The sequence below is a fragment of the Apaloderma vittatum genome, unplaced genomic scaffold (assembly GCF_000703405.1).
Source record: "Apaloderma vittatum isolate BGI_N311 unplaced genomic scaffold, ASM70340v1 scaffold7290, whole genome shotgun sequence".
NCBI classification, from domain to species: domain Eukaryota; kingdom Metazoa; phylum Chordata; class Aves; order Trogoniformes; family Trogonidae; genus Apaloderma; species Apaloderma vittatum.
Genome location: NW_009693966.1, coordinates 3,397 through 20,375, shown reverse-complemented (window position 1 = coordinate 20,375; position 16,979 = coordinate 3,397). Strand labels below are relative to the sequence as shown.

The 16,979-nt window shown below is 37.5% G+C and overlaps 1 protein-coding gene across 1 annotated transcript in view; it reads right to left on the bottom strand.

Moving 5' to 3' along the window:
• CDKL5 (cyclin-dependent kinase-like 5) overlaps positions 1–16,236 on the bottom strand; it is a gene marked incomplete at both ends in the record, with an annotated part of 50,173 nt that extends 33,937 nt beyond the window's left edge. Inside the window, 5 exons of the mRNA XM_009865710.1 lie at positions 2,389–2,479; positions 9,297–9,356; positions 10,533–10,653; positions 13,077–13,213; positions 16,191–16,236. Of these exons, the coding sequence (XP_009864012.1) occupies positions 2,389–2,479; positions 9,297–9,356; positions 10,533–10,653; positions 13,077–13,213; positions 16,191–16,236 (455 nt within the window). The remainder of the gene's footprint in view (positions 1–2,388; positions 2,480–9,296; positions 9,357–10,532; positions 10,654–13,076; positions 13,214–16,190) is intronic.
• Positions 16,237–16,979: the final 743 nt, after the last annotated feature.

Here is a 16,979-nt window from a genome sequence, read left to right as displayed (position 1 = left end):
ATATTCTGTGCCTGCAGTGGAAAACTGAGGCTCTGTAAGCAAAACAGTTTGTGAGAGTGCAACTAAAAAACAAGCACATCTTTATATGTAACTCCTTTAACTGGCAGGTTTCTCCATTGAAATGTGAAATGGGGAAAAGGTTGCTGGAGGCTGGGGAAGCGGTTACAACTGAGGAATGGCCTAAACCTCCTCTGAGGCAGAGATCACTATCTTTCCTTCCTCACAAGAACAGAGAAAGCTGAATCACAGTTTAAGAAGTTTCCACTATTTACTCTGTTGCCAAACAGACACAAATCAGAAAATATCCCGTTCTTAATTATCCAAAACTCCTGTTGTGCTGACTGTCAGGATCACAACAGGCAAATGATGCAAAAGTGATGTGGCTGGAAAAATGGAATAATTCATACAGGACAGAGAGACCACAACTTAGAACTACTATAGCCTAGTACTGCACAAATTAGATTCTCCAGAATATATTTTCATCTACTAATTTGCTATGCCTTAAAAATCTACTGTCTTTTAGCAATATTTTGTCATCAAAGGGTACAGAGTACCTCACTAACAGTTACCTGAGGCTCTCCAAATTGAGTAGATTTTAGATGTTCTACGAATAATTAGGCAGCGATTAATTTCCTCTCCTGAAATTTGTCTTGAGCTTTATCACAAAACAGAAATCTCTCTGAGGTTTTAAAAATTGAAAATGTAAACTGCATTTGTTAAAATGTATATATTTAATAATCCTGGGAAGACTTTTGAATAATAGATGCTTATAAAGATTTGGTAAATGTAGGGTAAGGGAGAACGGGCAAGATGAGTGTCTGGGAAATAGAAGAGGATTGCCAAGAAAGAGATCTCACTTTGTGCCAGAAAAACTTGGCATTGAAAACGTACACAACAATGAAGCTGAAGTCACATGCATCAAATACACATACCCCCTTCCCTTTCTCTGCCAGTTAATGAAACAAATTCAGTCAATTACAGACAGACATGATTCCTGCTCAATATTCATTGGTAACAAAACAGTTTTCAAAACTGCACGTTGGATTAACAGTATGTCAGCCAAGCTTTTCATGTCCTTCCTCCAAATCCTACTACTATAGACAAAGAGTAAAACATTGTGTCACTAAAAAGGCCACAACTAATGCTTTCTTCCTACGTCTTTTTTAATACTTTATATATACACATGCACACACACTTTGCTGGAAGCTTAATAATATCTGTTTTCAAAATATGAAAAACTGAGTGTTGAGGTTTTTAATAGCAACTGTAACATACTACTCAGCACAAAATAATGCAACTCCTTACTAATCTGATTAAGATTAGCACAGCTCTGGCAATACTAGGATGATTTATTGACAGAATAATTATTACCTAATGCTTTGCCTGTTCAAGAAATGTCTATTTCAGTGTTAATCAAAGCTTCCAACATAGACTTGTTTCTCAGCAGCATGAAACATTTTGTTTAAAGAATCTTAGGACTGACCAGTACTTTTTTTGAATCATCCTGTGGCTACTAATTTCTTATTTCTAGAATATGTGTATATAAATACATATATGCTATTCATACAGGAACTGTATTCTATGAGAGTGTTCATGTGATTTGGAATAATGCACTGTTGAATTGGATAGTAATGGGAAGATCATATACAGTAGACCTCCAGTTATTTTTGTCTCTTGATGTGCCCTTTTAGGGCCTATAAATTTGTTCACATAGTATCTGAAAATCTGCTTAACTTTGTGAGGTAGTAAAACACTCAGATATTAATAAAAGAGTAAAACTAAACTGTTCAGTTGAGGCTACTCATCTAACTACTGCTTTCACAGGCAATGCAACACTACCTTCTTGGTGCTTTATGAAAATGATTCACACAGTCTCCTTCAATAAATTTTTCCTGACTAGTAGAAAACTAGCACCATCCTTCTGAGACACTTTAGCAGTGCTGGTAAAGAGTAACTGAGAATGAAAACCAAATCATAGTTTTGATCCAGAGGATGAAGAGAACTAAGAGTGTAGTGTGGTGAAAGCTGCACTGCCATTGCTACATGATGCCTACTACAAGGCTGATGGAACATTTCAGGTGACAAGAATACCATGGAAACCTGAAGAGAATGGAGGGGAGAGGGGGAAATGGCGACAGACATCTGAAGTATATCATGTTAGAATTTCAGCTTTGTATTTTAATCAGTTAAAACATTGTTCAGCTCAAGACAGGTCAACCTACCAGTGATTCACGTTGTTTTACTGGAAATGAACAACAATTAATGAAAATCTGGAAGCCTCTTGAAAACAACCACAGCTCCCTATCCGTAAATCTTACAAAAGGTGTTAAAAAGAGGTGTAAAGAATCAGTCAAGAATTATCATGGCAGTTCTACAAACTGTACTTACCCAAGCAAGAGTTCAGGTGAGCGGTACCATCTGGTAGCCACATATTCTGTATAGTTAGCATTGCTTCCCTCAGACAGATTACGAGCAAAGCCTGCCAAAAAAACCCCAACCACAGTGTGAAAGATTATATCCTATTTTAAACACATGTGTATCACCATCGATTTTGACAGTAAGAGGCCACTGCTATTTAAACAGAAGCAAATTTTTTACAACCCCTGGTACAGAATAATGACTCCAACAATTGCTTGTCCACTGGAATGCAAGCTTTTATTGAAATGACAGTGAAAGTCAATATGTCTGCTTTCACAACTACTGTACTTGTATATTTTCCTCAGAAGTCTATGGGGTTTTACTTTGCCATAATTGAAACAGACTGATAACGTTACCTGTCAGTACACCATGCAAGCTATTGAACTAAATTTCACTCAGATGCTCTTTGTGGAAGAACATTCATAACATCAGTAATGTAATGCATGAGGAGTAGACTCTTCTAGTCATAGATCCTAACTACTACAGTCTCATTGCATTTAATTTTTTTAACTGCTGAAGAAACTATGTATAATTCTCATTTAAGGACATTTCCTCCCAGATCTGGCAAGGAATAGGGTCATCTCCCCAAAACTACAAAAGGCAGGAGTCTACCAAAGAGCAGCAAAACCGTTTTATACCCACATGTAGCTCATTCCACATGTGTCAGCTTCCCACCTGCTTCAGTATCACATTCATAACAAAGTCTTTACTGAACTAGCATCACAAACCAAGTCCAAATTAAATTCCTCCTCCACACCATTTTGCTAAGAATAATCAAAAAAGTAAACTTCTTTGCAATTGTACCAAAATTTCTGTCCTAAGGCATAACAATTAAGACCACAGACAGTGAGAAGAGTGCATATGCTTGAAAACCCAGGCCTAGGATTAATCTATCTTGCTTTTCTTCTCCTCCATTTATAAAAAGTCATCTGAGCACCACAGTAATGTCTGGATTCTTCATGTAGAAGTACTCTAAGGCAGATGCCGACACTATTTTCAGAAAAGTATCAAGTGTCTTACTGTTTTCAAACAAATAATTGAACTGACAGATCTCAGTAGTAAGACTCCAGATATGTGGGTTTCTTATTAGAGCTCAAAGTGAGACAAATTTTTGGAACTGAGATGCAGGAGTAACATTTTCAAAATGCTTTCTTACTAGGATCTGACATTAAAACTTGGTCCAAAATCCACTTCAGTGAAAGCACTTTGAGTCCTTCCATTATTGTACGAGTGAGGAAGAAAAACAAAAAAATCCAGAGTGTTGTGCAGGTATAAGACATAATTTCATTTTCAGACTCAAAAAGTGCACCTTAAATGCAATAGTAATTTTTCTCTATATCTGAGTTCTTATACAGAAGCTGCCAAAATTGAGTTTCCCATATAAATATGCTTGTAAGATCGGGGGGTTTTTTTGTTGATTTGTGGGGGTTGGTTTGGTGCTTTATTAGTGTTCTGAAACTGTATCTCATTTGGCAGCTTAGTGTGGAGAAGTCCAGTCTCACTCACCCCTGCAGAACACTAAGGTAAAGGTATGGCACTGAAGTAAAGATTTGGATGAAGATTATTATTAGACTAGTGATTTGAGAAAAAGTTTATAAAATTGTTACTGACATAAGTTATAGCTGTTACTTTTTGCAAGATATCTCTACCTTCAAGAGTTAGTAAACTAAAGGACAGGTATGATGAGGAACAAATGTTTCAAAGTTGTCCCAAAATAATAATAATAATTCTGACCTGTTCCCAAAAAGTTTAAGGAATGTTACTGCTACTCCTGGAGAAAAGCTGGAAAGACATTTTTTATTACTTGTAACACTGGGATTGAGTAAATTTCTAAACATTACTCTATTTAGAACTACTTATGCAGCCTTGTTCCTGTTTCAAACTACATTACAAATCTGATTAATTCTGTCAGTTGAAAATTTTTCATTCATGTGTTTAAAGAGAGGGAAGATGGCCAGGAGCTACACTGAAGAAATGAGACAAGCAAAATGAACAGTAAGAAGCCCCAAGCTGAATGAGAAGAAGAAATAATAATAAAAAAAAAATTAAAAAAGTTGTCTCATGATACAAATAAACACACATGCTAATGTAATTCACAAGCCTGGCAGCCCATGGGCCCGCACACACCAGAACAATCAATGAGTCAATGATGCATCCTCTTCCCTCCATGCCAGTCTACTCGAGCTTGGTCACAGTCAAGAACTACTAACTCTGTCCAGAAATCATCACCAGCTAACGCAGTCTGAAAAATCAGCCTCCAAATGTACAGGCTAGGCGCAGCATGGATTTGATGTGGCAAGACTGAAAGGAAAATTATTGTAATGGAATTCACTGTCATCTATATATCACTGGGTGATACAAGAAACCATTTTACTGAAACCACTATTGCTCTGATTCTATGACACCATGTTGAAAGATGATGGACAGAATTAATAATTCAAGAAAGTATAATACCTCTCTAAGGGCACAATTACTCTTTTTTTTGTTATGGTGGATTTAGTTTATTGTTCCTTCCTCCAAACCGTGCCAAGGTATCAGCAAGATTTTTTTTAATACAAAATTAAGAGACGGTAACTAGGAACCGGATTAGAACCGTAGAATCACAGAACAGTTTTGGTGGCAAGAGACCTTCAAGATCATCAAGTCCAATATTTTCCTAGCCCTATCAACACCACTAAACTGTGTCCCTCAGCACAACATCTACCTATCTCTTACACACCTCCAGGGATGGCGACTCAACCACCTCCCTGGGCATCCTGTTCCAATGGCTGACAACCCTTTCAGTAGAGAAATTCTTCCTAATATCCAACCTGAACCTCCCCTGGCACAACTTCAGGACATTTGCCCTCATCCTAACACTCGCCACTAGGGAGAACAGACCAATCTCCGCCTCTCTACAACCTCAAGTAGTTGTAAGAGAGGGATGATGTCTCCCTTCAATCTCCTCTTCCCCAGGCTAAACAGCCCCAGATCTCTCAGCCATTCCTCGTATGACATATGTTCCAAATCTTTTACCAGCTTAGCAGCTCGCCTCTATACCCTCTCTAGCACCTCAATGTCCCTCTTGTAGTGAGGGGCCCAAACTCTAACCAGTGAGAAGGAACAGAATGGAAGATGAAGACAGAAAGCAATTTGGGTGAGAGCAACTATGAAAACAAAAGAGGTTGCAAATCCCCTAGTGATGCAAGAAGGGAGAACAAGCAAACTAAGAAATGTTGAGGAAGGACTTTAAACAACTCAGAGCAGGGTAGAAGAAATGTAAAGAAAAACATTGTATGGAAAAAACCACGATTGTCAGTTTCTACAGAGAATAACGCAAATTTAAGTCACACAAGAAGTACTGCATTCTAACATTAATGACATGTAAGTATTTTAATAGATGCCCAGGAACACTAGGGAACCTCTATTATGCAGATTTTTAAGAATAAGCTAAGCAAACACCTGTCAAGAATGACACAGACATGCTTAATCCTTTTTTTGAGTAGGTGGAAGAACTAGAGAATTTCTTGAGGTCTTTTCCAGTCCTGTGTTTCACCATTTCTATGCTTACACATCACACAGAGATTAAGAGATTGCTAAAACAAGTAATTTTGAAGCCCTAGTGTTGAAACAGCAAATACACTAGTCAGAAAGCCTAACGATTTCCAAAAGTCAGATGCATCTGCCGTAATCGGCATTTTGTACTGTTCTTTTTCCACTTCCATTCGCAGAAATGACACCCACACAACATGTGCTCAAGCAAGCATCGCATTCAATCTGAATTTCATCCTGCACGATATGTACAGAACACATGGCATAAAGATTATGAAGACTATCTTCTTCAAAATTTATGAACTTTTCTGCTATGAGGACAGGCTAAGGGAACTGGGATTGTTCAGCGTTGAAAAAAGAAGACTCCAGGGGGACCTTATAGCTGCCTTCCAATACCTGAAGGGAACCTACAGAAGGCTGGAGAGGGACTTTTTACAAGAGTGTCCACTGATAGCACAAGGGGAAATGGAATTAAGTTGAAGGAGAGCAGATTTAGATTAGATCTTAGAAAGAAATTTTTCAGTATGAGGGTGGCAAGACTCTGGAATCAATTGTCCAGAAGTTGTGGATGCCTCCTCCCTGGAGGTGTTCAGGGCCAGGCTGGGTGAGGCCTTGAGTAACCTGGTCTAGTTAAGAGGCGTCCCTGCCCATGGCAGATCATGTAATCCAGACCTTCCAACCTAGACCATTCTATGATTATATGATTCAGATTGTCCACTGGGCTATTCAGAAACATACAATTAGTTCAGTATCTGCACTGGGATGGATGCATAGATCTTCTATTTGCCTTTGTCACCACAGGAAGATTGTGGTACTCTAAGTGTCAAGTACCTGTGTTCCAAAACACGATTTAAGTTAGGTAGGCAGACACTGTATGTTAAATTACATTAAAAGATGAATTCTTATATCCTAATCTGTACATATTCAGGAAATGCTTGCAGCTAATACTGTTTTGAAGACATTTTACACTAATAGCTTAAGCTACTAGCAGTATTAATTAGCAATAAGGCTAAAAAAAATTGTTCCTAAATTATGGGTTACTTGAAATTTTATATTAAGCTAAATCTGGAATGCTGATAAAAGTTCAAACTAACCCATATGAGCAGTAAGAACAACAGAAATGCCTTCCTCAAGACTGTGTCGAGCACTGTGAGTACATTGTGATTGCATGTCTTTTCCAATAGCAGAAAGACAACATGGCTGGAACGTGAGCAAGCCAACAGACCACACAGAATATCACTGCTGGATACCATCTGCATCTAGCAAGAAAACTGAAGTCCAGAACACAATCATAACATTTGTTTGGCTTTCTATTTTCCTGTCATACTGATTCACAGTGGATACTGACATGAGTTCACACACAAGATTTTGTTATCTGATGGCACACACCAGCTCTAACAGTGAGTGTTACTTTCAGGAGGGACCACCCCTCCAAAAAAAAATCCCCAGGGGAGGGTACAGGCCAGGGAAGGCTCTTCCTCATGGCCAGGGAAGGAGGTAATCTGTGCCAGGCAGTGACTGTGTCTCCTAACCACACAAAGTTGGCACAGGGGGGTGAAGGGGCAGAGAGGGAGGAAGGTGTCTTCCACCTCAGCCTTCATTCCCCTGGGAAAGCCCTGGCCCTGTCAACCCTGGTGGAGTTTGCTTTGCTGGGGCAAGGTCTTGAAAATAAGTGTAGAGTAAGGGAAAAAATCATAGGATAGTAGAATGTTTCGGGCTGGAAGTCACCTTAAAGATCATCTAGTTCCAACCCCGCTGCCATGGGCAGGGACACCTCCCACCAGACCAGGTTGCTCAGAGCCCCATCCAGCCTGGCCTTGGACACTGCCAGGGAGGGGGCATCCACAGCTTCTCTGGGAAACCTGTTCCAGTGCCTCACCACCCTCACAGAAAATAATTTCCTCCTAATATCTGATCTAAATCTACTCTCTTTCCATCTGAAACTGTTAGCCCTTGTCCTAACACTACACTCCCCAATAAAGAGTCTCTCCCCAGCTTTCCTGTAGGCACCCTTCTGCTACTGAAAAGTTGCTATAAGGTCCCCCTGGAGCCTTCTCTTCTCCAGTCCAGGATACAACTGGCCTTCTGGGCTGTGAGCGCAATCCTGCCCCACCAGCTCTGGGCAACAACGCAAGAGCAGCCTGGGCAAAGAGCTGCCGGGGAGGGTTGCTGCAGTGATGCCGACAGCGGAGGCCTGTGGAGAGCGAAAAGGCAAAGGCACCGAGGGCACCACACAACAGTCTCCCAGTGTTCTATCAGAGCTGTGCAGTTCCTTACTCTGCAGAATAAATTGCCCTTAATTCAAAGAACTCATATGGACCAAATCTACCAAATCTTCTAAGGCTTTTCCTGGAACGGTTATTGTTTCTGACTGTTTAAGCAAAAATGCCTTTAGGATTAAAAGAAATAAGCAGCACTGCAAATGACAAACACCTTTCTTGTGTTCCTAGAATGCTATTTCAATTCGAGTTTTTAGCAGTTCCTCTTTTCATTCAGAATTGCAGAGGTTTGAAATGACAGCTTTCAAACTGCTCTCACTGAAAAGTGCCCTTGGGTAGCACTATGGAATTGTTTTTTATTTACCAAGCCAAACTGTAAGCAACAATATTTTATTCTGTGTTTATGTAGCATTTAGAATAAAAATACAGATTGTTAGAACAGTGTACTCTCCACCCTGTTGTTTTCTGGGGATTATTCACATGGGCAAAGTTCGTCTTGTGCTTGGGTGCTGATTCTTCAAAGTCTTAAAGCTGACATTAAACAGGTATTGATACATTGGGAAGCACTAGCGTTGCCATTACATGTACAACTGACTCTCAGCCTTTAGCCATTCTGTCATTAATGTTACGTGTATGGATGGTTCCTTAACTAACATAACAGTAAAACGTGACCTAAAACTACAGGCACAACAGTCCATGAAAGCTGGTGGTTCAAAAATACATAAAAAGTGTAAGTTTATTTTGTCTTTACTAAGCAAGGAGGAATTATCTCTTAATAGGCAGGCCACATCAACCTACAGTTTTGCCAGCCTTTAGTCAGCTTATCATCGGCATTGTTCAGCTGGGTGCCAGTAGCACTGCTAGTAAAAACCTTGTCAAATATAGTAAGAAACAGATGCAGTGTTTCTATTGATATGTTAACACAGGTATTTCACAGGTATGCATAGTAAGCCCAGAGATGTTTCAAAATAATGTACTAGCCACAAACCTGAAAAAATAATCAATTCTGTCACTAAAAGGGTTTTAAACAGTACATACTGTAGAATTCTTCTAAGAATAAGGCCAAACTCTACTGCAACAGATTGTCCCGCAAAAGGTAAGAAGTAGGTATCTATCTATTGAACTTACCAAAGTCACATAACTTCAGAACATCGTTGTGGCTTATTAAGAGATTCTCTGGCTTGATATCTGGAGCATCAGAGTGAGAGAGAGAAAAAAAAAAATGCTTTGAACTTCTCTTTTTAATTTTGAACTTTGTCAACAAATATTATTTCATTATAACATATTTAGAGATAGCAATGCAATCACAAATGAAGCATTAAAAAAGCAACTGCTGAAACAGCTTCCAGCAGTTCAGTTTGCAAACAAAATTAATTTTCTGCCTTCTGAAATCTTTTAAATTGTTTCCCAACAAAATATGGGAAGATAAAAGGTGCTTACAGATACTCCTGGGGAGCAAATCAATATGCAGAATATTGCATACTGCAAAATAATACAAAGAACTGACCTTTAATTACCCAGTTGATCAATAAAATGTTAAGTGTGTTGGCTCAACATTTTCAGTTATGATGATGATCTTAATCACCTCTTGTGATTTACTTAGAAAAAAAATTAGTTGTCTACTCTTAAGCCTGTCTTTTTTATTCCTAAATGGCTATTGTTGTATCCAGATATTGTATATTTTTCAAACTGTATTTTACAAAATATTTTCAGACTCTTGATTACATTTATCAGTCTTAAATATCAATACATATACTATGAGAATTTTAATGTATTGGAAACATTAATTATAAATGTTACTCTTGCAAAACCACAAAGCAAAATCCAAATGTATTAAAGCAGGATAAAATATATAAAACTTGATGAAGTCACACATGAAGATATGTACTCTAAGTGCTTGAAGCTTAGGAGTGAAAGTACATACATGGAGCTGAACTCGTGGGAGCTGCCTTAAAAAGTAAAACACAGAGGACCAAGCTTTACATTTTGGGTTACTTTGCTTCTAATATTCTATTATCAGTTTCAAATGTGAAATGACTGAACATTACGAAATGTTTAAAAACATTCCTTTTCTTCTGGCAATGTTTGTACTGCAGTTTCACATCACTGCATATGATACAATCTTTCTATCATACCCCAAAGACAATGGCCAGCAAGCTTTATATGTAGATGAATTTAGTTTTAAAACAATCTGCAGTCACGCAGCAGACTTAAGACTGAGCCAAATCTAGAGATTTTTTTGTTGTTGTTGTTGATATAAAGCAATTGCTTATATTTCTGTTAAATGCAAATTACTTCAAGCTGTAACATCTTTCCCTTTAGAAAGTAAATTCCTTACTTCCATGTGGAACACTACATACTTACCTCTATGAACGATATCATTCTTATGGCACCAATGAATTGCTTTAATTAGCTGGTAGATATAGCTTTTCACTTTTTCTGGTGGAACTCCATTTGGCATTTCTTCTAGCAATTCAAGCATATTCTAAATGTTTAAAAGACATTATTTTAAAGAGTTATAATACAGTTGGTAGAACATAAAATGCTTTCAACATTATGAAGCAACATACTTGGGTCACTAAGCCTGGCTATGCAATATCAGTAGTTTAACATTAAAGGAGTGTATTTTAATCATAAGCATAATACTAGCTGTTTTCATTCTAGAGAACGCACTCGCGGAGACAGTAATCCTTAAAGGTGAAGTACGAATATACAACAAGTCTTTAACAGACTGTCATCAAGCCACTTAACCTAAAACTTCTAAAAAGTTATTTTGTTATAAAAATTTGCTTAAACAGAAACACTAGGTCAGTATGGTTATATGAGTTTAGTAGAGCACAGCACTTGTAAATATCTGACTGTGCTTTAACATAGCATATTAACTGTTTTATGGATATACCTTGAGAAGAAAACAAAAATAACTATTTTGAAAATACCGCCTTACAAAACTCATTTAAATATGGATTTGAACATTTGTAGATTTTTCATTTACGATAAAGTTATGTTGTCTTTGACAAGAATTTTCTTCAGCTGTATAACACAATTTTTGAGGTTTCTCTTGTAAGATGTTTTAATGAACACAAATGTAAAATGAAACAAATGGAGCCTGAGAAATACTTTCAAATATTATCAAAGTTTTGCAATCTGTGAATACATACAGGAACTTATGTGCTTGAGTATAAGTCTCCTTAGAAATACACTTCAGATCTGAGAATAGGAATTTTCTGTTAAATAACCATATTGATTTTAGTTAGAATCTTGTCCACAAAGAAGCCTATCCATCTGGTTAAGTAAGTCAAGAAGTTAGTGTTAAAATTACAAACAAAAATAGTAGAATCAACACAGCAAGACATAATCATATACGAAGACATCAGCTAAGTGGATGATGAATAAAGAAGATTAGACTAAATGTGAATTTAAGTAATCTGGATTGCAGAGCTAAGATTCTCTAAAGGACACAAGGTCTCATCATCAGTTAAAAAAAAATTAGCCTACTATACCACATTTTATTTAATTCCTTCTACACTTTCCTCATCCAAAAATACAGAAATCATCCTGGTTTTCGACGAAACTGTTGCAGAAACTATTCGACATATCTGAAAATGACGAACTTTCATGGAATGCAAAGGTTAACTGAAAACAAAGATGACTATTAATATAGAAATGACATTTGGTACATACAGACTGTACATGATGACTACCTTTACCTTTATATTAATTTATTCTGATGCAAATAATGTTGGATATTGCAGTCTAGTATATTTATCAATATTTAAAAATTTTGAAGTATTCTCTGTATCAAATCAGTTAAATGCCTTTTACTTATGCTGCTTTTCCAACCCACTACTACAGATTGCTTAGCCAAGTCATCTATAACAGAAAATTAAATGTACGTTCTAAGCCAGTGTGTGCTCTAAGACATTCACGTGCGTTGAAAAATTACAAGGAACATGGGTGGAACAAGTCAAGTTTTGGATGTTAGATCTAAGGCCCATCACATCAGGAGTTGCTGATCTCCTGGTGAAAAGCAAAAGTGATTTCTGCCAAAACTGTGGGCTGATATAGGTCACCTCACATTACGCAATAAAGTTGTACAACATAATAAATTGTAAACCGAGGTAAAACAGACACAATATTTAGGATGCGGAATCTACATGAGAGAGAATTGACTCAACAGGACTAGGACTCAGCTTGACTGCAACATTTTTAAAGGATATTAAAAAATTTTCAAGAATATCTCATGAAAGTTACACATATAAACAAAAGCTTAAATATATGGATTTTTACTGTGCATATCTGAATACCATATATTTCCACAAAGAAATGCTAAATGGTTAAAATTGGGAGGGAAGGTCTACCTTCATCATGAATGCCACAAAAAGAAAGACAGACCAATCTGTTCTAGGTTGTTTCTGCCTGGAAACAGACCAGGATGCTTAGCAGTAGTAGGCTAATCTAAGGAAATTTTGGAATTGTTTCAAGTGAGGTCAGGATTGGAGATAATGACAGTGATCTTTGCCAAATCCCTCTAAGCAACTATTGATGATAGTGGCCTTGTTACAGAAATATACAAACAAATCCTATTTTTAACAGGGAAGAATGGAGAAAGTTGCAACAGATTCCAAGGTCAAAAGTCTATGACCTTGTTTTGAAAAATTACGTCAAGATTCATCACATTTCATAACACAGGACAGTTAATCAGCTTTACAAGTGAACAACAGTAAAGTTACCAGTGCTGCTTTCTCACAATAAATGTCTAGTTGTAACAGTTAAGATTGTACTAAGCATGCTGTTTTTCCCCCTTATAGATTAGAATAGCTTAATTTTTAAAAGCAAAAGTAATTTTTAAAGACTTTTCCAGTAAGCTGATGATTTAACTGTGGTAAGAATAGTACAAATTCAACTCACTTTTTCCACATATTCAAAAACTAAGTATAATTTTCCTCTTCTTCTGAAGGCTTCCTTCAGCTCCACTATGTTCTCCTGTTTCAAAGTGCGAAGCATTTTAAGCTCTCGTAAAGTGGTTTCTTTGACTTCTTCATTTTCTAGAGTGCAAAGTAAAAGAGACAGAGTAAAGCTTATATAAAATCCAAACAAAAACTCCAAGCAATCTTTATTTTGAACCCCTGATTAAATTATCTACTTCTAGATATTACAGAAGAAAAAAAAAAAAAGGCAGCTTATTTTTCCAGTGTGGACTCTCTGCTGCCTGGATGCTTCTGCACTGGAAGACCAGTAACTGGTGACTGTGCTGTCATTGTGCAACCCTCACAGACTTCCTGTCACTACTATCTAGGTTTTCAGTGGCAGAAGTCACAAGAAACAAATCATCTGCCTTTCTATCTTTTTCATTATAGAGAGCACTAATATGTTTCAAAAAATACACATGCATGTGTACAGATATATCCTCCAGCCCACAAATACATGCCGCACATATGAAGCACCAGCAAGGTTAGTATGCCCTCAGCAGAAACACTGGAATGCAAAGCATAGGTTTGAACAATGTCAAAGATGTCTATTTGATGCTAGAATAATTTTATTCTTAAAAAGCCAGAACGAATTTTAAGACCGAAAGAAAAATTTGTGTGTCCTGTAAGTTTCCCCCCAGGGCTTTCAATGGAAATTCAGCAATGCAGAGCACTGAAGCAGCCACACAGGGCAGTAGAGCAAGTACTGTTCCAAAGAAGTTGTGAATCTGATTCTGAGGAGTCAAGAAATTTAACTGTTATTTTGACAATTTAGTTATCTGAAAGTTGTTCAAGAAAGGCGGAGTGTTTTACTGAAGCTTTGTACACTGCTTATCATCAGCGGGCCCTGAAGTGACTGGGTTCTTAAGGATACTAACAGCAAAATGTCAAGTAAACCAGACTATATTATGCTTTATTTTTTCACTTAGTAAAATGAAATCCATTAATTCAGTAAATGTGCCCGTGTGCATGTAGAAGCAGGGTTCTTAATCTCTTAGAACTGTTATCCACAACAGACGGATATTAAATGGGATGTGATTGCATAAATTACAAGCTAAATCATGTTTGCAGGTCATGTACCAGAAAGACAGAGGAATGAGAAACAAGGAAGAGAAACTGTTTTTCCAAGCAAGGCAAAAACACGTTTGCAGGAGAGAGAGGACAACATAGGTCATGCATATGCATATAATCATCATCAGAAGAGAGAAAAAGAAAATAAAAATTGAAGTGTAGCAGGAGGGAAGAGGAAAACAAAATACTATAATCACAAATGTTTTGATTAAAAAATATATAATTTAGAGCAATCTCAATCATTTCATTTTAAAACTGAGTGCTCCGTTTTGGCTTGCATCAGTCTGATTACATAATTTCATCTATTTTTTCCAGCGCATTTAGCATGCATATGTCAAACAACAGGAAAAAATCAGTAAAACAAAAACGGTAATAGAAACAATTACAGTATATTCAGATGTCTAATGAACTATCATATTAAAGAGACAGATGTGAAATGGGCTGAATCAAATGTATCAAAAGAACTTCTGTCATATTTCCAGAAACTTGTAAACAACAAGCTACAACTCTGAAAAGCAGTCGCCAGTCATGTAAACTAATATTACGTAATACTCTTGGAAAGCCAGACCTAATGGCAATGCTGCATTTTTTGTTTTCATTTTTTTCACAGATTGGCTAACATAATAATCCTGTACATGCTTTACTACTAGGTCCTGTATCAACTGTATCAACTTCCAAGAAGCAATTCTGAAGAACTCTCATGACCTGGTCAAGATGGTCACTGCAACTGAATTATCTCTTACATTCTTTAACAGGGATTTAAAACAGATTTCTGAATAGCAGAGTTAAAAAAAAAAAAATCAAATACACTCTTCAAGCGTTTCGCAAAATCAGTTCTAAAGCCAAGAGTTTGCATTGCATAAAACAGACACCAAATCAGACTTTGCTGTCTAGCTGGCTCTGAAAATTACAGACCTTGTAACCAACCATAGCTCCACGGCCACCAGTAATCCTCTAACATAAAAAAAAAGTTTGCTAAAATAAAGTGACTGTTTTTTCTTTAAATCACATCATTAGCTTTCAGCTAAAGCCTCAGTATAAGCAAATCATAGCTGTGTCATCTCGGACCAGGATGATGACTCTTATTACTTCATACTTGGCTTCTCCTTCTGTTTGCACTAGGCCATCAGGGATCAGGGTTAACTTCTGATGTATACAAGGTAAAAACAGTTGTTCTCATGCTTGACTGTCAGTTCTGCCTCCAACAGGATACTGGGATTCACTGTCTCTCAACAAGTGCAGGTCAGAGAGCCAGTCTTCTCTTGGGTTTATTATTGCTGGGGGAAGAACAGGCGTGTGCATCACTGGCAACAATTTCCACATGTCCTGCTTTCTGCTGCCCACTTTGCCAGCGTCACCAAGTCTTGCAGGAGTTGGTTCTTCCCTCCTCAGCAAACTCAACACCACTGGAGAGTACACAGAGGCTGCTGTGAGGGGGCAAACTGCAAGTTTTTCTGTGGAGAGTGGAGCCTGCTGAAGGGAGGGCAGGGCCACTGCCTCGCCACTCAGTTCCCTCAAATCCTCCCATGGATTTGCTCCCCGATTCCTCATCACACCACTTCTCAGTGACTTCTCTCAGCATCCTTCATTTAATGCTTCAAGTACCCCCTAACATTTAGATCCCCTCCCACAGATGAGGGGTGCTAAAGTCCAAAAACTCTGCAAGCCACTACTACGGGAGGCATTTTTGACATTTTCTCATCACATCCAGTCTCCAAATGGTAGACCTCACTACTGTGTACTGCACCACAATCTCAGCCACCCTAAGACAGATGCACAAAAAAAGAAAGGTAGTTATCTAGTTTGAGTGTATAATGAAGCCCCTGGGCAGGTATGAAGGATCAAGTGCCTTGAATATTCACAGAGCTAATAAATCATTATAATTTTAAAACGATGTCTTGATACATGAGACTTGTTATTTTAACTGGAAAGATATTAACACTGTAGTTATTGACATGAGAGATTATGCAGCAGAAAAGGTTACCTTCACTGTCTTTGAATTTCTTGATAGCCACAATTTCATGTGTCTCCTGTAAAACAAACACAAAGAAAGCGAAATGAGGAAGATCTGTTGCATGCTTTCTCTTGTTTGGTTTATTTATTTTTTCATGAGCATCAGACAAAGGAAAAAAAACATTCAGAGATATTTCACAATGCAAAGCAAAATAAATTAAACATCAGGTTTAGTGTTCAGACCAGATGCTGTAAAAAACCACTGCAGATGTAGCAGGTACGTCACAATTAGGAACCCCAGCATGAAAAACCAAGGTTAAATGCCAAAAATTCATATTTAAGTACCTCATATCAGATATAAATTATATTTTTGGAAGAGTTGTTCCTGTGATTCTTGTTGCTTTGTTATTTTGAAAGTCAATCAATCTTTCATCTGACCAAAGTATGAGTGTGGGTGCTTATAGCTTTGAGCTGAAATGAAGATACTGTACTAGCATGTGGCTAAGGCTTGCAATGAGACCTTTGTATCTGTTGCCAAAAGTTTCTGGGTCTCAAATTTCAAGCATCTATGAAGAATATGATTTGAGGAAAGTAAATTCTTTGTGCCTCCTTAACAAAAAAAAAAGTTGTTGTCTTAAGTGAAGCTTATCCGAAACCAGAAGCACTAATTGCATTTGAAAGTGATAATCTGTGCTTATCTACAGTCATAGGTGATAACTTCTTACCACCTGCCTCTGTGTTCCTCTAGTGCCGTCTGTTCTCACCAAACCTGATCATCACAGATTACATCCTTTTCCTAAATGAAGACACTTCTCTGACT